At 37.1% G+C, this 27,322-nt stretch overlaps 2 protein-coding genes across 2 annotated transcripts; one reads left to right on the top strand and one right to left on the bottom strand.

The window, feature by feature from the left end:
- Nucleotides 1–1,672: 1,672 nt before the first annotated feature.
- Nucleotides 1,673–18,647, bottom strand: LOC125675730 (uncharacterized). Its single transcript, XM_048913521.2, has 6 exons — nucleotides 18,523–18,647; nucleotides 14,878–14,927; nucleotides 4,582–4,704; nucleotides 2,980–3,079; nucleotides 2,852–2,883; nucleotides 1,673–2,049 (listed from the first exon to the last, which is right to left on the bottom strand). The coding sequence occupies exons 1-6, from the start codon at nucleotides 18,600–18,602 to the stop codon at nucleotides 1,841–1,843; spliced, it is 594 nt and encodes a 197-aa protein (XP_048769478.1). The 5' UTR covers nucleotides 18,603–18,647; the 3' UTR covers nucleotides 1,673–1,840.
- A 2,488-nt stretch (nucleotides 18,648–21,135) lies between these two features.
- Nucleotides 21,136–22,722, top strand: LOC125675781 (uncharacterized). Its single transcript, XM_048913585.2, has 2 exons — nucleotides 21,136–22,090; nucleotides 22,400–22,722. Exons 1-2 carry the CDS (start codon nucleotides 21,588–21,590, stop codon nucleotides 22,590–22,592), a joined length of 696 nt encoding a protein of 231 aa, XP_048769542.2. The 5' UTR covers nucleotides 21,136–21,587; the 3' UTR covers nucleotides 22,593–22,722.
- The last annotated feature ends 4,600 nt before the right edge of the window (nucleotides 22,723–27,322 follow it).

The following is a 27,322-nucleotide window of genomic DNA, read 5'->3' as shown; positions in this document are numbered from 1 at the left end:
CAGGATAGACAATGAGAGCTAAAGACAAAGATTGCAAAATTAACCAGAATATCCTTTAGTAAAACAACTACATGTATTCGAAAGAAAAATTTTTATGAAAGTATGGAATAACGAGCTACGTTTCCAGCAAAAAAGTTCACTTCTTTCTAAGAAACATAAACCGAAGACGATTTCAATACGGAATATCGGAACCATTATTTCGTCTCCGATTCCGTCCTGGTTTTAAATATTTAGTATGTTCAACGAGATCACGTTTTCTGCGTTAACTTGGGCAAATTTTCAGTAAACAAGCACATGTTACTTATGTACTAACATATATAGTGAATTCAGGCACATTTTAGCACCGTTTTTTTAAAGTTGAGGGGTGGGAAACAAATGAAGAAAAAAAGTGCCGTTATATTTTAAAATATGAAAAATCTTAGCAAGAAAAGCAGTTCTGCTCAAACCCCTAAATCGTAAAAGAGTGGTGGGGGTGGGTGGGTGTATTCTTCAGTTCATGAGTTGAACTCATCGATCTAACCTTGCATTTCCAGTACCATTCACTGCTACTATATCAAGTGACCAGCTAATGAATCGACCTTTGTATGTACTAATAACAAACATTAATGTTGTATGTGATAATTTAACGCAATCTCAGGAAAGGGGGGGGGGGAGCAGAAGTGTATGGGGGAGGGGGACTACATGTGGTGCATGTATATGTACGTTTCTGGAAATCGAATTATAAATAATTTATTGTGATTGATTAATATATCATTTCATAGCCGTCGGTTGTAATGACTCAAGAAAATATTATAAAGTAAATATCCATACTTGTCATAAATGAGTCATCTTTAGCCATCACTAATTTGTATACAAGAGTTGCCCAAGAGACGCAAAATTTTCGTAACTTCTTTTTCTGAAGAGTTCAAAAATGTTCTAGTTCCGATATCCCGTATTGTCAAAAAACCACAAACTAATGACGAAGAAAGATGGAAAGTGATGACATTGTATTTTCAGACGAGAATAAATTCATTTCCTAAAAATCAGAAAAAAAATGTCAATTCGGAGGATTGCTGGGGATTGTGTTAAGTAAACAAAGTTGGGAGGATTTCAGAGAAGTATCAAGGAACCCTAAACTCGAGTAGAAGAAGAGATTGTCAACACCCTGTAAAGATAGAGATAGAATAGGGGTGTTGGATCATATGAGAGGGGAAAAAATCTCAATTTTTCCCTTTAGAAAAGGGAGAACATTTAAAATGGACCCACGAGGGTTGGCAAGCTCAAAATATTGTGTAAAGTTTCTATACAAATTACTTTTGTGAAGTAAAAGACTTATTGCCCTAGTTTTAATTAATATTATTTTGCTGTGATTTTGTGTTCTACTGGTCATAGAATATTTCACTTTGCCGTTGGTATCACCAAAAAAATAGTTTCTTGTAATTCAAATTCCCAAGACCTCTATTTAGCTTAGATATTACAACAGAAAGAATATTGCAGCTCCACGACCCACAACAACATACATGAACATATGATGCGTATTTTCTAATTTGTTTGAATTATGACAAGAATTCTTCTCAATATTTTTCAGCTATATTGAAAACTCCAATAATCTTGGTGCCTCGGGCAATTTGGTAAGAAATAGCATGCGATTTCCATTTGTTTTGCTCTCAGTTTTCAAACAATAACAAAGAAATAAGAGTTTTATGATTTATACATATTAGAATTATAACAAAATAATATCTTAAAAGTATAAAATGTCTACTTGAAGTCGAAATATTCTATAGAATGATTCCATCATTACAATGCAGAATGACGCATTGTTACAGTACATAAACGAATGAAATTAAGGCAGTCTGCATATTTAATTCTCAAGGTGTTGACCGAGATCGTATTCAAACATACAGATGCTTTTGTTCGTCTCCCAGCCGTGGCGATTTTTCGGTGTGGTGTTTCCAGATTGCAGTGTTTCCTGTCTAGTTTGTCTGTCTGTCTGTCGGTGTGCTTCCTGTTCTGTATCAGAAACAGATGCCGAGGTATGTCCTGATGTGTACTCTCGGCGAAACTGTTTGCCTTGAATAAAAAACTTACTATTGTAATCCATTTCAAAGTTATGAATCGTGATGTAACAATTAAGGCAATATGCTATGTCATAGTCAGACTTTCCAAGATTATGTTGCGGTCTACTTTTACACGTAATGATATTTGGAGATTTAAATCAGCAACACCTTTTCATCTACATTAAAACTGCATTAAATCAGTATATCATTAGCCATGGAAACGCAATATTTTCCCAGAGAACTACACATTTGCAACTGTATAAATAGATACATGTACTCTATTCGGTCCCTTCCCGGGGTTGAAATCGCGACCTGCGAAACCAAATCTCCTAACAGCGTGTGACCAGCGCGGTAGACCGCTCGTCCATCTAGGCAAGTCAATCAGCTTGCTTTTGATGGCGATGGAATTATCGCCACGTTGTCACTCGTTACACATATATTTATTTAAATGTTCATTGCAATATCACTGCTTTATTATAAAATATTTGAATGCAGTATGTATCTTGGGCTGCATTCCATTTCCATTCACAATTACCATGTAGCGTATGACAGCGTGACGAGATAGTCATCGCCTTCGAAATCGATTTTCTTTTTATTATTATTATCTATTTATTCATTTTTTATTTTTTTGACGAGTGGTTTAACGCACTGGTCATACGCTGCTACATTTGATTTCGCAGGTTGTGAGTTCAACCCCAGATAGAGGTGGAAGTGGGAATCCATATATAGTTAATTTCTCTGTGCTTTGTATTAAAGATTTCTTCAGTTAGAGCATGCAGTGACTTGAATTAATTTTTGTTTTTGTTGTTTTTTACCTTTCCTCCTGCTTGCCTTTGTTGAACATCGCCTGTAAATGGTCAATTTAATCAGAAGACAAATATACATGTACGTTGAACTCAAAAATTAATGCATTCATTAACGATTTTAGAAAAGAAAAAAATACCTAATTATGTAACCAGTCAACGTCACGACAGCCACAAAACAAAATCCACTCGAAACTACGATTATAAGTTGCACATCATCACGAGAATCCCATGTATCTGCTATCAAAGATATACGAGACAGTATTAAAACACATGCACGGTGAATTGTTTAATAATTTTAACATAAAGAAATACGTAATTTATTAAAGCAATGCAAGCTGTAACTGACGGTAAATAAATTGAAAAATAAAAGAAGAAATATTTAACATATTTTTGATTAAATACATACAACTTCATAGAATCAGAGTGAATGTGAAGCAATAAACCCGTCAAATCGGCAGAAAATATCGATTCATGAATCATTGTCATCCTGTCAGTAATTCCTGCTCGTAATCTCCGATGTGCATTGACCTCGGAGGTCACCAGTTCGGATAAAAGCGAAAGAGAGGCACTTAGCACGTGTCAGATTTCTAAATAATTTTACATGCCAATTTTATAGAAAATTCACTATCAAAATTTCATTTGAGTTGCACATTTGCGTAATTATTGCTTTCTTACATTTATAGTACTTCTTGTCTTTCATGAAACGATGTAATATTTTGAACAAAAGAAACGTGTAGTCACTCCAATCTGATTAAAACCAGATCCTGAGACCCGCTCACTTAGATCGCTACACTAGCGATTGTGAGCGTATTCTAGGATCTGATTTTAATTAGATTGGTAGTCACTCACGTCAGTTTCCATCTTTGAATATGACGTCGGTCTCAGCAACCCGATTATGTTCGGCAATCATCGTTCCCGTATCCGTGTTTACGACGCAATGGCGGTTTATACGAAACGTTCATTGTAGGTATGCTCTCAAACAATATTCCCTTGTTTATTTTGTTGAATTTTTCTTCAGATCTTGGGGATTATATCCGTTATACCGATAGGAGTTAATTGATTCATAATTGGATAATTGAAAAAAATGCCGTCAGTAACTGACTTGTATTGCTTTAAGGAAGTACTGTGAACTGTTAATCCGAATTAAATCAATCATTTATTTAGAAAAGAAGAAAACCGCCTTTTACAGCTGAATACCCCCCCCCCTTACACACACACACAAGTCGGTTATGTCTAACAATAACCCGTATCTGTAAGTTCCCTTCTAGTAATCGTAACTTTTTACATTTCACTACATGAATCTAATAGGAAGCCAGATGCTGTAAATGTAAAGTATACATGTCTAGGTAAATTAAAATCTCATGATCAAATCTTCTGCGTAACGAATTCTAGAAGAAAACGGCTCACTTTGAAAGTTCTTCAGATCTTCTTAAATTTGCTTCAGTGAACTTAATTTGAAATTTTCATGTCACTGGAAGGCATATTTTCATACAAGGTAATATGTTTCGATTGAAAGAAAATATTGCTACTGGTCTCGACAAAAGTTTCTTGTTTATCTACGAATAAAAATGTATTTTGCCCCCAAAATAAATTCCGTCATTCTTGCCTAGACATTAATGGTTCGGAAAGGGGAAACAAAAGTTTCATCTAAACCTAACTCTGCTATATCGTTCTTGGGTGTGTTTTTTTTCCATGTTCTTAAGGTCCGGCTAAACGTTTTGTTTGGGTTTTGTACATACCTGTAAAGCAAGAACAGTTGAGTCTGTCACAATCCTCACACAGACATGTGTTTTTACAGCCAAACCCACAACTTCCGGGATTACACAAGGAGGAACACTGCTTTCCAAATGAGCCTATACAAGCTATAAGTTAAAGAAAAACAATTAATGTCTAAGTTTGATTTCATCGTGGCTTTCGTTCGTGTCGCTTTCCTCCATTTCGTAAAATCAACTGGTTGTGAGGATAAACAGCAATGGTAACGTTCTAAACGCAATACACGCACCCTTATCTGCTCCTCGGCTGCCAAAAACAAATCATAACTCAAGTAAGACTGAGTCATCCGTAATGAAAGTCATATATCGGATCTAGGGGAGGAGGGGGGGGGGGCAAAACCCGGAACGTCCAGTGTTTAACTACAATAAAATCTGGTGTAAAATTGATGATTATATTGTATACTTAAAATTGAAAACTCTAACGTGGAAATAAATAATGTTCTAGTTTTTAAACTTCATCCAGTCATGTTTGGTAATGCTTGTTAGTTCCTTGTGTATACCATCGACTTGGGTGACGTTCTATTTTTTAAAAATTATATTTTCTCTGAACTTCCTCGATATAAATGTTGTAGCACTTGTAAGCTTAAGATCTTTTGAGGCGCACTTGGTGATTTTTAATATGATTTATTTTAAGTTCGGCTGTAATTTTAACAGGACACATCCAATATCGAAACCTTGAATATGGATATTTTATATGAAATGTAACGGTCTAGTGGTTCGGTCATTGGGCCGTGAATTTATTTTATGAGATTACTGTCGTTATAAATATACAGAAACAAATGTCGAGTATATCAGAATATGTCGGATGATCGTTCGCGATGGACTCCAAATAATTTACCGGCAAGTAATAAAGAGATGAATTAAAGTTGACAAGGTTTATTCAACGAAATAACAAATAGAGTTTAATTATGACACTGAACACAATCTAAAAAATATAGCACAAGGCTGCAGTCGTCTATAATCCTAATAGAAATAAAATATACCTATCAATAAATACAATGACTCACTAAAAGTCACGTAAAATTTAAAATTTACTTCATTCCCCCTTCTTACTAAAACTAAATCATTTCTAACTTAAATAATACCTATGTCTATCTAATAAAGTAGAAAAAGTTGGAGTCCCTGTGGGGACGCGCGTTCTCCCTTTTATACCCTCGTCCAACGATTTCGTTGCAACGGGAACGGATTCCGTTGGAAATCCAACCAAAATTGTGACTGGAAAATAGTTTATGCGTAACTAAAATTAATATTGAAATATTAATACTTTGGAAAATAACACTAGTCTAATTTAATTTAACCTAATTAATTAATTAATTGCCTTCAAAGCAATAGTTCTGGTATTAATGCCAAAATGGACTGGAACAAGAATATTTCATTGGCGGATCCATAAATTGATAGGTAAAACGCCACCGGAAATGACATATATAATGTGCGCGGTATAACGTCAAGCAAAAGAGAAAGTAGAGATGCACATGACGCGAAAAATGAGATCTGCAGCCAAATACACTATTTCACAATGGTATACAAACATTTACAAACATATACGGATTTCAAACATTTTGGTTGAGCATCACTGAAGAGACATTATTTGTCGAAATGCGCATCTTGTGCATCAAAATTGGTACCGTATAAGTTTTACATTATGACCCCTGGGTCGAGGCCTCTGCTGGTGGACTGTTAGTACCCGAGGGTCTCTACAGCCCAGTAGCTAAGTACTTCGTTACTAGCTTGAAAATACGGATGTATATTTAATTGCTGTTATAAAATTTAGAAATTCATTTCAAAATTAAGGATTATCTCCCTCATGCATAGCTCTTATTCTTAGACGAATTTGACTGCACTTTTTTTTTGGCACGCTGTTTTTGGCTATAATAGCTCTAAAATTTCATTGTTATTTCGGATTTCAAACATTTCGGTTGAGCATCACTGAAGAGACATTATTTGTCGAAATACGCATCTGGTGCATCAAAATTGGTACCGTATAAGTTTTACATGAATAAAACAAGGTAATTTATTTGTAATAATACATGTGTAATATTGCAGTAATTTCTATAATGGGCACACGTTACATGTGTATAGTTCCGACATACGATCTGTCAAACTGCATGATATTGATAAGTACACACAAAAACGCGTTAATAATAATATTATGAATACTGTAGACTCATTTAAATTCGTGGGGGTCAATTTTCGTGGCTCTCTGAATTTTTACGGGTTCGTGGGGACGTAATTTTGTGGATTTATAGATTTGTAAGATTCTTGTATACTAGTTGTCTTTATTCGTTGAGGATGTAAATTCGTGGGTGAGTGGTACCCACGAATTCTACGAAAATTGAGCCACCACGAATTCTGATGATTCCACAGTATGCTTAATATATCACTAGAAATATCTCACAAATGTAATGCTAGCTACATTCAATAGGTTATAAGCTATAGAGCTATCTTTAATAGTTTAAATCTATGTACATTGCATTGTGTGCTCGCTTCAACAAAAATAAGAAAATACTTCATGGGGAAGAACATATTAAAATATATAAACCTCACATTTCTCCCCCCTTAATTTCCATGTCCCCATGGAACACATGAACTACATTATAATTTTAAAAAAAACCACAACAATATACAAACATGAAAATAGCCACAATTTGAGTGTCTTTAAATCATTTCTCATTAGAACCTCTCATGGCTAGACCTGTTGGCATTGAATGGTTTCCTGGTCCTGTCGTTCACATCCCTTGACCTTATGGGAGAACGCTGCCTAATGTGCTGTTTGTTTTCGATTCCCTGGTCTCGAATGGTCCGTAAAATGTCCGTTTGATTCTGCATTTTTCGCAGTAATAGGTCCATGTTCCTATGCAGTCCAAATATATGCTAGTCCTGTTGGTGAGGTTTCTCTGGCCTCGGTGTCTCTTGCCTGTCTTCTGTCTGGGGTTTCTTTTTGCGTCAACTGTCTTTTTGAAACTCTGTCTCTTGTCGATTCTCTGTCGGGGGTCGTATTCCTTGACTGCCTGTCAGGGGTCTTATTCCTTGGCAGCCTGTCAGGGGGTCTTGCTCCGTGGCTGCCTGTCAGGAGCCTTGTTCCTTGACTACCTGTCAGGGATCTTGTTCCTTGGCTGCCTGTCAGGGGTCTTGTTTCTTGGATGCTTTGGCCTCACTGTGCTCCTTTCATCTGCTGGCGACACTATTCTTTCAGGTAACTGACCCCCACTTCCTCCAAGGGTTGCTGAGGTCAAGGGTTTCAGCAATCGGAACGTCCTGCAATCTCTTTATCTCATCGTGTGAGAATCGGCAATCACTACCACTGCTGGAAGTTGACAAGCCCAGGGGTTCAGCTTCATGGGGGATGTCCTTCCTGGGTGCATATCTATTTGTCGCTGCAGTTACTAAAAGGGGGACCCCTGGAGATAGTGGCTCTGATGTTTCATCATCCAGAAAGGCCAGGAGCTCTATAGCAGCGTTTATGTTGATTTATAATTTTGGGTACGAAATTGGCGTTGAGGAAGTCCTGATGGATGCAAGTGTTCCCTCGGATTTGGGGGTCTTTTTCACTTTTTCTCCACATACCTTAGCTGACTCTTCCTTCCCCAGCCGCTCATAGTTCAACCCTTCCAATGGCATGATAGAGTGTTGGTTTCGGTGAAGGTAGTCAGTCTCCTTTACATGTTCTCCTTTCTTCATGAACTCCTTCACTGCCTCCTTGTGTTTTCCGTAACTCTTGACATGTCCCCTCAAATTTACCTCAGCCTCCGTCTGAAAGTGGCATAAGGAACAATAGAAGGGAAGGGAATCCAGGGCAACATGACATTTGAAAAAATGGCTGATGGCATGCCTTTTCTCCCCTTCATAGGTTTTACCGTCCTCACGCCCTAAGCAACAGTAGACTCTTCCCCTCTTCATTATCTCTTGCTGTAGATTTAGTGATATCTAAAATATAGAGTATGTTCCGGTAAATATAAAACATGTCTCCGTCTTTAACCCCATTTAATCGAAGTATAATTCAAATTATTCCTATGATAACCATGATGTGAGACGACTGCAAGCCCTGCTCGCGAGTCGCGACCCTTGTATATTTCATGGTCATAAAAGTAGTTTAGTCTCTGGAGTAGTTTCAATAAATTCGAAGTATTAAATCTATCTTCTTTTGAAGAGTATATAAATTTTTCTTTATAAAATGCCATGGAAACATAGTTATGCCGACATAGCAATCGGACAACTGCAAGCTGTGTGTGAGCATGACGATTCATGGCTAAGTGACTGCTTGAAGAGATTACAGCCCAAAGTTTTCGGTAGCAATTAAAGAAGAGTATTAACAACTGTTGTTACAGACTCTTCCTGAGAAATAAACATGACAAGATGCTACATGTAAATGTAGTCTAATCCAAGATGCTCACTGTTGTCAAGCCAAGAATTTAGATGCGATAGGGTTTAAGCCTGTCATGGTGCACTACTTTCAGGTTTCCAATTTCTAAATTCATTATTTTATAATTCAGATCAGGGAGCTTCCATACAACTATGCAAGGGCCCCAATAGGAATCATTAAATTTTCTTGTGTTAGTTTCAAGTAGCCACACTTGGTCTCCAGGCTTTTATATACTCATTGAAGTTCTCAAATTATAGAAATGTCTTTGTCTTTCAGTTAAACATTGAAGGTGTTTCCTTGCAATACTATGTGTTTCCTGTAGATGATCCCGCAGGGCTTCAATATAATTCCCATAATCCACAACAGGAAGGTTGCTTTCTGTTCTGCTACCGAAGACTATCTCAGATGGCATACGAACTTCTCTACCTAACATCATAAGGTTAGGTGTAACACCTGTAGTCTCATGAACACTAGACCGATAAGCAGCCCCAAGGCATCCTAAGTATAAATCCCAGTCTGTTTTTCATCTTTGATATAACTCTTGATCATTTTCAGGAGAGTTCGGTTGAATCGCTCAGTTTTCCCGTTACACTGGGGATGTCTTGGTATGGTTCTTTTCGTTTTAATTTCTAGAAGTTCACACAGCTCATAGAAGAGTTGACTTTCATAATTGCGACTTTGATCAGTTAATATAGAATTGGGGCATCCACAACGACTGATAACCTCATTGAGTATTACTCTAGCAGTTGTAATTGCAGTTAAATCTGATATTGGGATAATTTTGACCCAGTTGGTGAAATGATCTGTGACAGTAAGTATATATGTACTTCCTCTAGGAGTTTCAGGTAAGGGACCAAGAATATCAGAAGAAAGTCTATTGAGAGGAGCTCCTACTGTCATTTGACCTAACTCAGCCCTGGGGCTTTATAAGGTTTTCTGTTTTTCTCGTAGGGTTTACAACCTGCTACATATGCACCGACATCTTCCCTCATTTCAAACCAGAAAAAGTTCCGTGATACTTTTTCTTGAGTTTTCTTTCTACTCAAAATGACCACTTAATAGATTGTCATGAGCAAGGGATATAGCCTCTTTTTTAACTTTTGGGGGTAACCAATTGAAGATGAAATCCAGAATTATCTTTCTTATGAAAATCCTTCACAAGGAGACCACCTGAAATTTTGAATGAATCAAATATATGCCAGTAGTAACGGACTGCTATAAACTGCATCATAATTTCAGTAGGAGCTGGTCGACTCTTGCTCTCAACCCAAGTATACAAAACTCCAATATCTGGATCCCCTTTCTGTTCTTTCTGTATTAGCTATACTTCTGCCAAACAGTTGAATATCCTAAGTCAATTTTGTGACTTTCTTGTCTTGTCTTTACAGCCCGTGTGGAATTCAAAGATTCAACATTATCTCTACATTTAGACATGTCAGCTCCCCTTTCATACATTTGTAGAGGAACCTCATTTTAAATATTCAAGACTATCTGTGTTTGGACAAGTACAATCCGCAGGATTTTCACACCTACTCACAGCATCAGCATTGCTGTGTTTTGGACCGGGTCAGTATTGAATTGAGAAGCAAAAATACGACAAAATGTTCAACCATCGAGCAATGCGTCCCGTGGGTTCTTTGAGTGCAAATAGCCAAACGAGCGCTTGATGGTCAGTACGCACAGTGAAGCGACGTCCTAATAAATATTGCCTATAATACTCGACAAAATATCAAAGCGCAAGTAGCTCCTTGTCAGTAATGTAATAGTTCTTTTCACTCTTATTCAAGGATCTGCTTCCATAGGCTATTACCCTTTCTTGTCCATCTTGTACTTGTGATAGGACACCACCTATTGCTGAATCACTGGCATCCGTATCTAAAATGTATTCACCTTCATCTAGAGGGTAAGCAAGGATTTCTGGACTTGTAAATAGTTTCTTGAGCTCAACGAAAGCTTTTTCGCACTCATCAGTCCAAATGAATTGTCTCCCTTTGGAATGTGGCACAAGCAGTACTCAAGCCCATAGGCATTGTAGTGAATTCATAAAGACCATATTTGGTAATAAAAGCTGTTTTAAGGATATCTTCTTCTTTTACAGGAACCTGGTGATACCCAGCTCTAAGGTCAAATGTAGAAAAGTAAACAGATCATCTAACTGAATCTATACAGTCCTGAACACGAGGGAGAGGAAATGCATCCTGACGGGTTACAGTGTTGAGTCAATACAACATCTAGTTTTTCCATTTTTCTTAGCTTGATTTTCTAATAATTCCTTGTTCTAGCATATTTTTAACAACTTTATGTTCTTCCTCTGCAAATGCCAAAGGGACTCTCCTAGGAGGGTGCCTGAGAGGTTTGGCATCTCCAGTATCTATCTCATGTTGTACAAGGCTAGTGACTCTTAGATCTGATTCATTTTTTGAAAATGTTATTTGCAGAGAGGACCCGAAATGCTTCGATTCTCATCCAAAGTCTTGCCGACAGAAGACCTATTATATAGATCTAATAAATGTTCAGGAACATCCTTGTCATTATTCAAGAACCGATCTTCCGATTGCTTTACCTGTAAAGAGGTTGTTTCCCTTTTCAGAACTTTCTCCTAGTTGGATCCACCGAATGGAGTAATTACTTTGATCAGCAAAGCTCTCTGCTGACATAATTGTTTGAATATTTGCAAAGTCCACTAGTTCAGTATCTCCCAAGATTTCACCTTGTTTTATGCTAATTTCCGTTTTAAGAGGATTCATAACCCTTATTTTCGTGGAAACATTCTTTTCTAAGTCTACCAGACAAGACAAGAAGCCATCAATAGTAAAAGCCTGTTACATATATTAAAATCCTCTGAAGGTTCAATACAAAATATCTGCTGGGGCAAAGTCTGGTCAGTTGCAGACCTATATATAAAACCATCCACTAAGGCCTCACTATATGGAGGAATAACAGTGGTGCCAACTGTTGATACTTTTCTTATTCTGTCAGTTTCTGACTTTAATATCATGATCTCTAATTGTGATTATGTAATTTTATGTCAACTGCTTAATTTTCTTTCTTCGTTAAAATGTCTAATCCTAACAGGGCTTCATCTTCTATCTCGGCCACAATTATTTCTTCCATAATTGTTTCCTGACCCAGATGAATCTAAAAAATGGCCTTTCCCAACTCTGTTAAGGGTTCTCCATTAACACCTTTTAATGAACGAGATTGTTTTAAATTTGGCCTTAATCTCTCTGGAATCCTATCAAAACTTTTCCTAGAAATAATAGATCTAGTTGCTCCTGTATCAGTTGTCCAATCTACATTGACGCCCTGGACAGAACCACGGATATAAGTTCCTGTAGTTCCATTTTTCTGTCTTAATGTATCGCAGTAGGACGATTGGCCAAGGTGTAAGGTATTTCCGTCTTCAATCCCAGAAGACTTTTTCCAAGTAGATTTACAAACTCCATCTGCTAATGTGTCAAGATCTGAAAGTGAGTCAGGAGAATTAATGTTATATTTTACCTGACGATCAACATTAAAACAATTTGTTCCACCCCACAGTCTACCCGACTGTTTCCAAGCCTCTCAGAACCCAGTACTACCTCACAGTCTACCCGAATGTTTCCAAGCCTCTCAAAACCTGGAACAACCGTACCCCTCAGTCTACTCGACTGTTTACAAGTCTCGCCAAAGAAGTACCACTCGAATCCGGTTCTACTCCGAGCACTAATTTTTGCCCACAGGCACTTCCAAGTTCCTCGCTTTAGATGAAGCAGGACCTGAAATATTGACACTTGACATTGAATAGCAGGGGGTTTCAGTAAAACAGTTTAACTTAATCTCATTCCCTACACTAAGGTTTTCCTGCACCACACTGTTTTCTAGTAAACTACAAATTGATTTAGAATTTTTTTATTTGAATTACTATCATCCAAAGTTGGCTCATTCTCAAAATTCATCTGGGTCACCTCTTGGCCGACAGAACTGACCCGTTCTAGTTTAACTGACATGGTTTAGATTGGTTTGCTACTGGATTTAGAGGTTTATTGCCTCTTGCACCCTTCAGAGTCTTTTCACTCCGACAGCTATTAGCATAATGCCCAGGCTCTCCACAACTGTAGCAATTAGAAGAACCTCTCTGTTTCTGTGTATCATGATATGGTCATTGGACTGCAAAGAATCTTTAAGTTCCAGAAGAGCACTCTTTAAGTCTTCTTTTGTGACATATTGAGAGGTACTAGGGTTGGGTTTTACATCTCCGGTTTCTTCCCTAGATTTGTTCCTAGCATTAGAATGAGGATTGTTTCTTGTAACTACACCATCAGTTCAGCTTGTTGAGGATCGACCCCTATCTACAACTTGTCTGGTGGGTTTCCTACGATTTACCCAATCAATCTTGTCGTTGGCACGAGGATATCTAGTAGCTCCCTCGTATTCTATTATATGCCTTGTTGCCTCCTCGATTGTTTTGGGAGTTCTATTTAACTCAACATGTAATCTGGCATTCTCACATGAGAGTCCGAGATGAAATTTAGAGACAAGGTCCTCCTGTCAGGTATTACCATCTCTACTTGGGTAGGCCTTACTGTATAGGCTCTTTAACTCGGCTGCATATGCTTGGACCAGTTCTCCATTTTTCTGGTCTCTGCAGTGAAACTTTGTCTGATAAGTCCTAATTGTCTCTATGACGCCAGATCGACACTCTATTTCTTTAATAAGCTTTTTGTAAATTGACAGTATTTCTGGTCTGTGTTCCTCATACACAAAATCACCTGCTGCACCTTGCAGTCTAGGTAACATTTGACCTACTTTTTCCTTTCCAGACCCACCCCCTTTTAAAAATACAGGTAACTTTGCCGCAGAATTGTTTGTAGTTCTCTTATATAACTTTGAGGTTGATGCCGAACTAACATTGGGAGACTCGAACTCGGAGTTATCTGACAACTCCGATTCCTGAGCGGCAGGATGCTAGAAGATGACCGACTTGTCACATATTACGAAAGCTTCTCATTTTACCTTTATTGAACCATGCATTCAATATAAGGGTAGACTGCAATATACCATCGTCGGAAGATGCATGTGCATATCAATACGATTTACCCGTAAAACAGCAAAAGTAACTTCACGAAAACTGATTATCCTCGTCAGTATCATTCACATATTGGTGGTTTCATAAATTATTTTTCAGGAATTTAATTCTATACATGTATTTGTACAAATATTTTTTTTAAAGTATAACACAAATATTAAAGTAGGAAAAGGATTAAAGCCTTGCATTAGCGAACTCTTTATAAAATTTGAGAGAGAGAGAGAGAGTATCATTTAACATTATTGACTTTGAAAAAACGGTAACAGGTATGTATATATCTGTTATATAACACTTTCAGACATCGACCAGCGCACGCTTAACCAGTGCAGCAACAGCAAAAGTAAATTCACGAAAACTGATTATCCCTGTCAGTATCAATCACTTGGCACATATATTTGCAGTGATTTTCTTTTGATGTTCAGGGAGTCCGCGACAAAGGGAGTTCTTGCCAACACTTCGTATAGTAATTTACCTATCAACATTTCAAAGTTGCAGTTAATTTCTATACTGTTGGAAAATAAAAACTGTAGTATTTGCTTAAAAACATTACAAATTACATATTTTCGTTGTAAGTTAATTTTCTGATTTGTTTGAAGTTCTGTAAGAAAAGCACTTATTAAAATTTGAAATATGTTTTGTTTCTATTGTGTAATTCTGATGTTAGTACCGCCCATGCGATAACAAGGTGGAAGGAGCTCGTTTTATCACATATGCGATAACAAGACCCTGTTGATGATAACCAGATACAATTCCTGAACATCAAAAGAAAATCACTGCAAATAGGTATATTATATATATGCATACATTCAATGCAGAGAATAATGTTGTCACTTACGAATGCATTTGGTTCCTTTCAACTTGTAATCTGTACAACATTCTATTTCACTGAAATTAATTAATGATGATGTTAAAAAGCATTAAAAAGTCTGCCAGTTTTAAAGGTAAACAATTATGATAAATTAAAATGAAAGACGAATAAATAGATTTAAAAACAACAACTGATGGTAAAATTACATTAATAATTTAATTCTGTTAACATCTGAGAATGAATGCTATAGAAATATTAAGGTAATTTCCCATACCACGTCAAATACCGTTAGAACTGTTATACACGAATGTCCAACGTTATCACACGAACCCGATGTCATTTTGGTGAATGTTGTAGACCGTATTTCTGTCCATTAGAAAGTGATTGAAGGCAAACAACAAGAAAAACAACAACATACGAATCGCAATATTACAAACAAGCCGGTTATATACAAAAGAACGTCCGGAAAAGAAAATGTCTATCATTTTATTGACCAGTCAAAAAGGGATATCCCACAATTATGTCAACTTCCGTCCTCCCATTGCCGATTTGTCGCATTTAAGAAGCAGTAGACGATGTTTGACGGTTGACTATAGCCGATAAATGGACTTTATCTCCAGTTCACTATGACGATGGGAGAGGTAAGACCTTAGCAGAGTTGCTTCTAAACGGTAGGGGTCTAATTATCATATAATATCGAACTTTTCGCCGAAAATTGCAAGCGATGCAGCTGGTAAAAAAGAAAACCAAGATGGCGGCGTGATATACCTTGTGAATATTATGATTACAGGAAGACAATTTTTTTTTTTATTATAGACATTCAAAACGTCGAGTGTCTCTGAACATTTACTAGCAAAACAGACTTTGATGAACCGCCACAGTGGTCTAGATGTTAGAACGTTCGCCCTGCATGCGGAATGCCGGGGTTCGAATCCCGGCCGCGACAGACCTAAGTCGTTAAAACAGGTAGTGACAGTTTCATCGCCAAACACTCGGCATCAGGTGTGAATGTCACTGGTTCTCGGAGATGATCTTAAAACCGAATTTTCCGTGTCACAGTCGGCGCGGCACGCTAGAGAACCCTCATTGCTCAATGGCCGTAAGCGCCGAACAAAGGCCTAAATTTGAAGCCCTTTACCGATCTTGGTGACGTCTCCATATCAGTAAAAAATCAATACAACCAATCATTGGGTCAAATGCTGTCTGACTTGTTTCATACCGATTCTTAAACCGTTCTTGGTACACTGATTTTGACTACGGATAACTCCTTTTACCTGATCAGGATATAGGGCTCACGGCGGTTGACCGGTCGACAGGGGATGCTTACTCTTCCTAGGCACCTGATCCCACCTCAGGTGTGTCCAGGGGTCCGTGTTTGCCCAACTATCTATTTTGTATTGTTTGTAAGAGACATGAGATTGATCTCTGTTCGTTATCTTCACCTTTCATATACGTGTTACCAATAGGGAGAAATACGCTCTCACGGCCCTTCGGGCTTATAACATTGTGTAATGATTCCGGATATTTGAGGTACGACCATGCGGAGTTCTCAATTAGTCACTTTCCATCACGTGATCTAATTTGTGTATAAATACCGAGACTCTGCATTCGTCTGTGTCATTTGTTTCTAGCGTTCAGCAGAGGAAAGAAGAAGAAAACAGTGTAAGTTTGTAAATTAAATAAAGTAAAATTCCTCGCCTGTTCTTACAGTTAGAGAGTGAATTTGGAAGGCCATCAGAAGTCTGACCTGCCACGAAGAGGTTGACCTCCAGTAAAGAGGCTAGCCATAGTTTGTTTTCTTTGGTGTCGTCCGCATTGGCTGAACAGACCGTCGTCCAGGCCGCTATACTCATTGTTTGTCCTGAATAAGGCATCCTACAGTGAGTGTAGTGGTTGAAGGGCTACCACATATACTGTCCGTCCTGAATAAGGCGTCCTACAGTATATGGGGTAATCCGAGGGCGACTGGGCTCTAGATCTGCATTTTGTTAAGTTAGCACTAACAGTTTATCGTTGCTTGCCTCTGATTGATATAGTGATTCTCTGTTTGATGATAATTAACCTAGATAAGGTTAGGACATATTTGTATATTTTGGCAGTCCACTAAAATCATACCAATTAGTTTAAATTAGTTGTTGTTGAATACCCCAAACCCTGGAATTGACTAGGTACGATCCTAGAATTGAATGTAAATACGTTACAGAATTTGGTGGCAGCGGTGGCATTTGGGGTGAAATTCTATCATTAAAGTTTACATTTGTTCTTGGTTTATTTTAGTCGAGTTTGTTTAATTTTGTGAATTACTGATATGTCTGAGAGCGATGTGAATGCTGAGATGACTGCCTTAGAGCAGGAGCTAAGTAGGCTTCAGGCTAGTATAAATAAAAGTCGGACAAGGCCAGCCGCCAGAGATTCGGGATTACCTGAAAGTAGGCGGACTACCATAGATGACCAAGGTTACATACGGGAGGGCGCAAGACCTAAAACTGTTAGGACGATAACCCTATCTAATACATATACTAGGCCTGACAATCTTACTGATTTAAGTAGGGCAGATGATGGCGGGCCAGATAGATTTTCTATTACAAGCACACCATACCATGTGAATACATCCAGGCATGATTCACCAGTGATGAATGAGACTAACATTACAACTCGCCGCCCTGAGAGTACTGCACAGAAGGACAAACCCAAGATAACCATAGTGAAACCAGATAAATTTGACGGAAGTTCGTCATGGGCCGATTTTAAATCTCACTTTGATATATGTGCAGAATTGAATAAATGGGTTCTGTCAGAGAAGGGGATGTATTTGGCCGTTGCTTTGCGAGGTCAAGCACAGAGTGTTCTTGGAAATCTGCCAGCATAGACAGATGTAACTACATAATTCTAAGTAAGGCTCTAGAGGAGAGATTTTTGCCCTCAAACCAAACAGAATTATACAGAGCTCAGTTAAGGGAAAGGAGGTAAAAGGTTACAGAATCATTACCAGAGCTTGGGCAGGATATGGGTCGACTTGCAAACGTGGCCTACCCAACCGCCCCTGTTGAAGTGAGAGAAACTCTAGCGAAAGAACAGTTCATTAATGCTCTGAGGGAAAGTGACATGCGATTGCGCATTAAACAAGCCCGGCCAGTTGACTTGAATGATGCAATTAGGCATGCCGTTGAATTAGATGCATTCAATGCAGCTGAACTACGTTTTATTGAGAGCAAAGGTTATCTGAGGGAGGTGAAACCAGAGGAAAAGGAGGACCAAGGAGATACTATTGCTTCTCTCCTGAAAGCAGTCCAGGATATCTAAATGGAGATGCAATCTATGAAGATGGGAATAGAGAAACAAAGCTCTACAAAACTTAGTTATTGTTGAATACCCCAAACCCTGGAATTGACCAGGTACGATCCCAGAATTGAATGTAAATACGTTACAATTGCGTGTTTTAAAGTGATGTGTTCTATTTTTAGAAGCGACTGTACTCTGGCAAAGGCCGCTAAACATATTTTTGTCTTCGTGAATTTGGTCAATATACAATATTCTCGACAAAATGCATGCAAATTTTGATAGAAATCTGTCCGGTTTTCAGTATGAAAATGTGGGGTGAGGAATTACCTTAAATAGCCATTATAAGTTAAAACATATGTAATAAGTTTTGTTACTTGCAGATACACTCACTTTGTTGATATTTTACACACTCCCGATGATCCAATTTCTCTGGCAAGTACACACAGAATCAAGCAGACATACACAGCCATGATATCACTAGGAACGTATACAGGAACTTATTTTTTAGATGCTTTTTTTAGACTGTCCATAATTTAAACATAAGGAAATTAATTAATTAATATAAATATATATTGGAAGTGAAATCGATATAAAATTCTAAACACTTTCTAGAAATATTTGGACGTGTTAGGACCATGTTAGGAAGAAGAACTGGTAACACTGTCGAAATATTTGTAGAAAGTGTTTAGAGTTTATATATATATATATATATATATATCTTAGAAATCATGATGTCACCATCTAGTCTAGTAGTCAGATGAAGAGAATTAACTGAATTGACGGATTTGAACAAAGATGTAGAAGAGATGCACAAGTACTTTGATAAACTAGGCTAAGTGCTAAACAATCTTTTCATCACTTAGTTTGCTATACAAGATGTAGTGTAGTATTTAAACGGATGTAATATCTAATTTCAATTAAAGTGGGTACTGACTAAAAAAGAAATGTCGATAAAAGATTTTGAAATAATGCTTACTATGAAGGTACACGCAAACACAATAATAGGAATATGGCACGGAATACGCAATTTCCGAGTTGCCCAATAGTTCTTTCCCTTTGTAGAGCTCTTATGCACAGTGAGACGCAAAACATACTTTCGTCCACACGCGGTGGGTACAAATGCTTATCGCTGCCTTCATATATTGCCTAAAGGACGATTATCAGACATCATACAATCACCCAAACTGCTGGGGCACACAATTTTAGTAAGTTTATGATTATTTGATAATACATTGTAAGATAGCTCAAACAAAAATTGACAATCACCATATTTCTTTGAGTATCACTCGTGCAGAAGAAGAAATAAAAAATAAATTTATATCTAATTTAATGGCCTAATTCAAACAAATATTATTCTTCATATGTATACCAACGACTGATATAAACAAAGTTTACGCTTTCAGAACTATCATTATTTACATAGCTAGTCTATAATTTATGTATACATCTTGTACCCACCCAAGCGTTCAACAGAACACTGAACGTACCTACGTCACATATGGAGGGTTGATAGTTTCAGAAAGGAGGGTTGTGACTTTTGAAAGATGCCGTAGAAAGCTAGTCTTCTACTTTCTTCTGACTGAATGCGGTAACAATTCTTCTCTTGACCTCGTTTTCACTTCCACGGACAGCTGTGGTCACCTATACATTCAATGTGAGTGAAGGAAGTGATAGAAATTCCTGTAAATCTCTTTGTCAGACGAAGGAGAAATTTCAACCTAATAAAAACATAATTTGTTGAGAGAAACATCTTTAAAAGTCGTCTATTTTGGGAGATCAACAAAGCTAAAATTAGGCTGACTAGGATGCATCCACCCGCATGTAGTGCAGATTCAATTGTTCGTAACCTTTTCATCTCCATCGAGGAAACAGTGGTGTCACAGATTACATTCTATCATTCCCTTAAATAACAAAAGAATTATCCACATAGGGGTGAATATTGAATTAGAATTGAGTCAATACACTTACATTTTATGTAATTATCAAGCAATAATATGTAGAACAGGTGCAGATTGTACAGAATATGACTAAGCCTATACAATTAGAACGATCCGTTTAGAGATCCAGTTAGTCAATAAATGTTCAAACATCTGGAGACAAGTCCTGTACGTATACATAAGACAGTTATTGTCTTATTGTTGGACCACTATGAGTTTTCCAAGCTCAGATGAGCGTTGTGATCCATAGGCCTCTAAAATCAATCGTTCATACATTGCCTTAACGTGTAGTGCGAAGCTTTAGACCGGAAAGATCAAACAGCTTGTAAAACTGGAGAGTTATTGCAATGTTTCCGCTTCATTAGATTTGATAGTTGTTAGAAAATCTACTTAGTACAATACCCTTAAGATTGTCGGTATTTTTATGATTGTTGAATTGGAGTAAAACAAGAAAGAAATTAACAATAAAATAGTTTGTCGAGTCTTTAAAAATGAAGATTCTGACATTCTTCCTGAAAAAGGTGAAAATTAACAAATGACAATGTTTGTTTGCAATCTAACGCAGAGAAAATTCTGTTTGCAAAAAGAATCATTAATCATTGACGTTTTGTTTCGAAAGTCAATTGTCTTGAGAAAACACTTAAAGCACGTACTGTATGCAGGTATCCCCCCGTTTTATTTTCGCCCTCGTTGTCAGTGGACGAATTTAAGAATGGGCGAAACAGTTTTCTCTCTATCTCGCTTTTAACAAAATTGTCTGGGTGACTTCTAAACAAGATGGAATGTAGAAGGACAAAAACAACCCTGTAAACAGTAGTTTGTTACGACCACGTTTCATAAGATGATATGTAGTTGAAAATCTCCCTTGAGCAATACAGTATTTGTGATTTGTTTTGCATGTGATCGCATATGGCTGACACAGATAAGCTTTTCTTGAATTGTTTACGATTAACAAACAATGCACAACCTATCAGCGTTCAGCGGACGCAAACCCTCCTATACATCCGCATTGTAAGCACACGGTTCCTCTTTTTTATCTAAATTTTGGGGAATACCAAAATTTTTACCAATAAAACCAAATAAGAAATCTTTCATAACATCTTAAACAATTGTATATACATGTATGGACTTAATTTTCACTTGTATATTTGATTTCCTTTCCAGTTCCATTGCCTTTTACAGCAGGATTTAGCAACTAAAATCGCTACCTGGTACGTGCATGTAGAATACGGCGCGATTCGTTTGCAACGCATCTGCAAAAATTTATGAAAGATCACCTATAGAATCCATGTCGTTGATTCAGTCCCGGAGCAATCTTAGAACTGAACCTACTGCTTTGGATGAAAGACGTCCTTAGGATATCAATGAATGCCTATTGGGAAATTATAGACAGAAAAACTTAAATCTCGACTGACAAGTGACAATCGAAACAGATCTTTCATTTCTAAACCTGCGTATCTAGTGTCCACTTCGTTAATACCGACTTTTTCTTCCGACTACTCTCACGAATATTCTTGAATGATGTTAACGACCACGATACAACACAAACTATCAACTGCTTCTGCGACATTAGAACCAGACGAACTTATAGAAACGAGTGGTAGGGACACATTGGATATTGATGCATCTGGAGAACTAGACGAGTCTGTTCAGCCCACAGTCCAAAGTCAAGAAAACGACAGCAGTTCTTCCTACATTCCAAAAGAAGAGCATACCTCTGGATCCGGAGGATATGCAATTACTTCGAAGAATGTTGATAATTTCTTTTCATCAATACAATACACGCGACTGAGAGATGCCACTAATAGCAGTAGATCAATGAGGGTCTCGCGAACAACATTGAAACATGGAAAATCAACACCCATGCCATCACGGAAAGTAGCCGACATCGCAGGCTCTACCAGACGTCACGTGACCACTTCTCTTCCACCACATCATCAGGTGGATGCTCGAATTATGTCTGCAGTAGGCATTGGCATGATCTTGATCCTCACAATTGTCATTTTTGTGCTATATAGAAAGTAAGTTTTTTCTTCTATCTATCTATCTATCCATATAGTGCTTGGAATATATAATATGTGTTTTTCAAATTCCACTGAAGAAAGGGCTTTGGAATACTTGTGAAATCTCCATCTGAAATAAATAAATAAATATATATATATATATATATATATATATATATATATATATATATATATATGTATGTATGTATGTATGTATGTGTCTGTATATATATATTTGTATGTATGTTTATATGTACGTACGCATGTATGCATGTATAAACCTTGATCCAGTAACTATATAATATATGTGTGTGTTTGTTGTTCTAGAAAGAAGTTACATACAACTGCGACATACGACTTGGAATCCACCCCAAAGTTCTCTGAAAGAGGTGTCTCTAATGCAACATATATTCTGCATGAAATAAAGAGAGATGAGACAACATCAAAAAGAAAATTCGATTCACCGCCGAGTGATTTTAAACCGGAAGTTCTGCGAAAGGATGCAGATATAACTACGTAGATATCCAGTGTTGCACGAAATATTGATGACACTCCAATCGATATCACCAGTATTCTCTATAAATTATGATTTATAAAGCATAAAATGTACAGTGTATTATTTATGAAATAAATTTTTGAAAATACATAAAGATATCATGAACTGCGACGCCTCACGTCGGTTTACATTTCGTGAAGCGCAAATGGGAACGTGTATGCCGGCGTGAAGCGTCTTTTCAACAACAAAAAATTTTATTTTTTTTATTTACATTCTACTTTCATTTCTGTCGGTACTCCCAGCTGTTAAAACAGACATACTATATTTATCAGCAGTACGAGGGCTGTTCGATATGTAATGTGCATTGTACCACAGCGCAATAACATAAAAATGTATATATAGGGGTCCGTGTTTGCCCAACTATTTTGTATTGCTTATAGGAGTTATGAGATTGATCACTGTTCGTTATCTTCACCTTTCATACAGTAGATTGTTAAATACAGATTTTTATAAGCATTTTAGTAATTGTCGAACGGTAAATGACGAGGTGCATATACGTAATGTGGATAATGCTCTATATGTCTCTGCGTGATGATACAGTCTATGCAGAATTACACAGAAAAATTACTTGCAACGATATTGAAAATGCTATTGAGGAAATTGAAACTTAACAAAAGCTGCGGTGAAGATTATATTCTAAAGTTTTTATCAAGTCTAAAGATATTTTATTGCCACTTATGTATACTTTATTTAGCAAGATATTTAACACAGGTTTATACCCTGAGACATGGTTTCGAAGCTGTATCGTACCATTATTTTAAAAAGGTGACGACAATGACACAAATAATTACAGAGGTATTTCTCTAGTAAGTTGTTTTGGAAAACTTTTTACAAGTGTACTGAATAGCTGATTATTGGATTGGGAAAAAGATTACAACATTATTACGGGTGCTCAGTATGGATTTAGACCAGGACTTTCAACCGTAGATGCAGTATTTGTGTTGCAATCTCTTATCAATAGAACCAAAAAAAAATATTGTTGTTTTTTAGACTACCAAAAAGCGTTTGATTCTGTAAATAGAACAAAACTTTGGTACAAATTGTTACATTTAGGAACACAAGGAAAATTCGTAAAGATTATAGTCTCTTTATAAAAATGTAAAGTCTTGTGTAAAGTACGACGGCTTTTTAAGTGAATAATTTTGTAATGAAGTGGGCCTTGTGCAAGGTGAATTTTTATCACCATTACACTTCTCATTGTATGTTAACGATATTGAAAATAGCTTTATACGAGAAGATTGCCCGAGTATTGATATACATTTAATCAATATTTTTCTTCTTATGCACGCTGATGATATGGTTTTGTTGTCTGAGAGCGCTGTTGGCTTACAAAGGATGTTAAATATTTTATCTAATTACACGAAAGAATGGGATTTGAATGTTAATGTGCAGAAAACAAAAATAATGATACTTAGAAATGGTAGTAAAGTTGAAGACAATTAAAAATGGTATTATGATGATGTTCTTTTGGATATTGTAAATGAATTTAATCATTTATGAATGCTTAATATGTGTTACAAAGGGAAATTTTTGAAAACGCAAAGACACGCTGCTGAGCACGGTAGAAAAACATTGTTTGCAATCAATAATAGTCTTAAAAATCACTGTTTTAATGTATAGAAACATAAATGTTCGGTGAGAAAGTACACATTGATTTTTGCAAGAATGTCCTGAGTGTAAATAGAAAGACATGTAACAAAATGGTTAACTGCGAATGAGGAAGATTATCTTTATCTATTAAGAGAAAATTTTAAAAAAAATTAAGTACTGGATAAAACTGAAGAACACAGACAATTGTATTTTAAAGACTTGTTACGAAGACATGTTCACTTATAATATAAAAGAAGAACTGTCTAATCTGGGTTTAACTTACTTGTGGGACCACAATAGGAACCATGTGTGTGTATGTGAATCCAATGAGTCATATGGCTCACGGAAATAAAGAAACTGAAAGCTTTGCACGATTTCGTGGATGATGATACTCTTGAATAGCTCTATTCGACACCTTTCCAACGGTATAAACATGAGCCTTCAGCTCCACATAGTTTTAAACTTATAGTCATTTCATTAGAGCCGGTCGTTGACCACTGTTGTAAAAATGGTTGGGAAACGGGTTGAGAATGTTGAAGAAATTAGAGCTTATATAAAAGTTTCGGTCATTCGGTAATGCAAATTTTTACTGAATTGGGGGAAGTGTATGGGTCTGATAAGGTATCTTATGAGACAGTTCGTAGGTAGAGAAAGAAATTTCTGACTGGTACAGAGTCCGTCAAAGATGCAGCAAAATCTGGCCGACCTGTGACTGTAACAGGCAAGGCAAATGTCTCAAAAGTCAGGGAAATAATTGAAAGTGATGGCAGATACACGATTCGTGATATTGCCAAAGCTGTTGGCACATCGCTATCGCGGGTGCATTTCATTTTGAAGCGTATTTTGAAAGTACAAAAGATTTCTGCCAGATGGATACCGCATACATTGACAGGTGACCAAAAACGAGCACGAGTACAAACCGCTAAGCAATTGCTCAAAATGTTTCCCAAATGAAATCAAAGACAATTTGCAAATATTGTTACTGGTGACGAAACATGGATTCACTATTTCGAACCAGTTAGAAAAATTGGAAACAAAATATGGCTAACTAAACACGGTAGAAGGCCTGTAGTTGCCAAAAGAACCATAAGAACAAAGAAGGTTCTTTATTGCATATTCTTCTCACGTGATGGTATAGCCGTACAAATTCATGTGCCAAAGGGCAAAAGTGATACAGGTCGGTATTACCGAGATGTTATACTAAAACAACTCATGACAAGAAATATAAACGACGCCCTGTGTCAGGATTTAGGCATGTTCGTCTACTTCATGATAATGCTCCATCACATACATCTGAGCTTGTGAAACAATTTTTGAAGTCGGAGAAAGGTTACCGTCTTGCCTCACCCACCATACTCTCCAGATCTAGCCCCATGCGAATTTTTCCTTTTTCCAAAACTTAAAAGCTCTTGTCTGGTCGCCGTTACCAGTCCCGACAAGCCCTTGGCTCAGCCATCAGTCAGTGCCTCAGAGGCCTACCTAATCAGCGTACCGTGACGCATTTCAGAAATGGATTCAAAGATTGAAATTATGTATTTCAAACCACGGTGAATACTTTGAAGGGATGTAATGTTCGTTTCACTATTTGAGTCGAATGTTTTTGAGATATCGTACAATACACACTACATATCGAAAAGCCCTCGTACTACATTTATCAAGATCAATACGTGCATTGTTCACGAGTGAGTGTAATTGTAGTGCGGGACGTATGTCCCGCGATGTCCGATATTGATGTTCGTCGATTTATCGTTATACGTTTGTTTTTCTTCAAATGAAAGGTGAAGATAACGAATAGTGGTCAATCTCATAACTCCTATAAGGAATGCAAAATAGAGAGTTGGGCAACCATGGAGCCCTGGACACACCAGAGGTTGGATCAGGTGCCTAGGAGTATCCTCTATCGATTGGTTAAACCCGCCGTGAACCCTATATCTTGATCAGGTAACGGAGTTATCCGTAGTCAAAATCAATGTGCCATGAACGGCTTAACAATTAGTATAAAACACGTCAGACAGCATTTGACCCTATGATAGGTTGTATGGGCAAACTAGATCATTATAACGACCATAGAATTTGCGAAATGCCGACGTTGCTATCAAGATTGATTAGCGTCTTATAATTTTTAAAATGCAGAAGTGCGCACATGATTTAACGATGAGATGTAAATTGAATGCTCCCGTTTTATTTTATTTGTTGAGGAAGGTTTATCGCCATTCCTTCTCTAAATTATTTGAATTGATAATAATGTAGATACATGCACATGGTTATGATTGAATGAGCAAATTGCTTAACGTTATTTGGTTGCGAAGTCCCCCCCCCCCCCCCCCCCTGCTCAAAATTGAAATGTGAGCAATATGTTTGTTGATATTCAAGTTATTTTACTGGATGTAAACTGCTGATAAACGCACAACTCATCATTACAGATTTCTGAAATGGCACAATGTTTCCATTGCAAAATTGTGTACATAGGTTTACTCCAAAAGGTTTACATACATATTTCAAATTTAAATAAAGTACCAGAAAAAGGCAAATATAGGATTCGGTACAGATTTAGCAATAATAATTAATAATATAATTTTCATACACCAAATTCACATCGAAGACTCTTGGTGATCGTCTTAAAACATATTCAGCAAAATATTTTTTTTTTAAATAACGTATACAAGTATAACGATAAAATGGCGAACATCAACACCGAGGGACATAATGTCCCAGTGACTTCATTTACACCCACCAGTGGCGGATTTGGGGGGGGGGGGGGCGCAGCCGGCGCGCGCCCCTCTAAAATTTTCAAATTTAAGGTAAATCATGGTATCTTGTTTAGAAAAATGGACTAAACAATAAAAGAAGCAATAATTTCTTCCATTCCCGGAGAAATAAATTACAAAATCTTCTGATTTCTTGAATTACTTTATTGGGAGAACTTAATTTTTCCAGAAACCTTTAAAATTTGCGTCATTTTACTAATTTCACCTTATCAAAAATGATAAAAAATAGTACAAATGACTTAAACAGGAGACATATTTCAAGCCCTTCAAAATCCAGGAACTTTCGGGGGCTTCGCCCCCTGCCCCCCAAAGGGCTTCGCCCTGGTCCCACTGAGG

This window comes from Ostrea edulis, chromosome 1 (genome assembly GCF_947568905.1).
Source record: "Ostrea edulis chromosome 1, xbOstEdul1.1, whole genome shotgun sequence".
Classification (NCBI taxonomy): Eukaryota; Metazoa; Mollusca; class Bivalvia; order Ostreida; family Ostreidae; genus Ostrea; species Ostrea edulis.
Note: the sequence above shows the minus strand (reverse complement) of the source record. Positions and strands in the feature narration are given on the sequence as shown.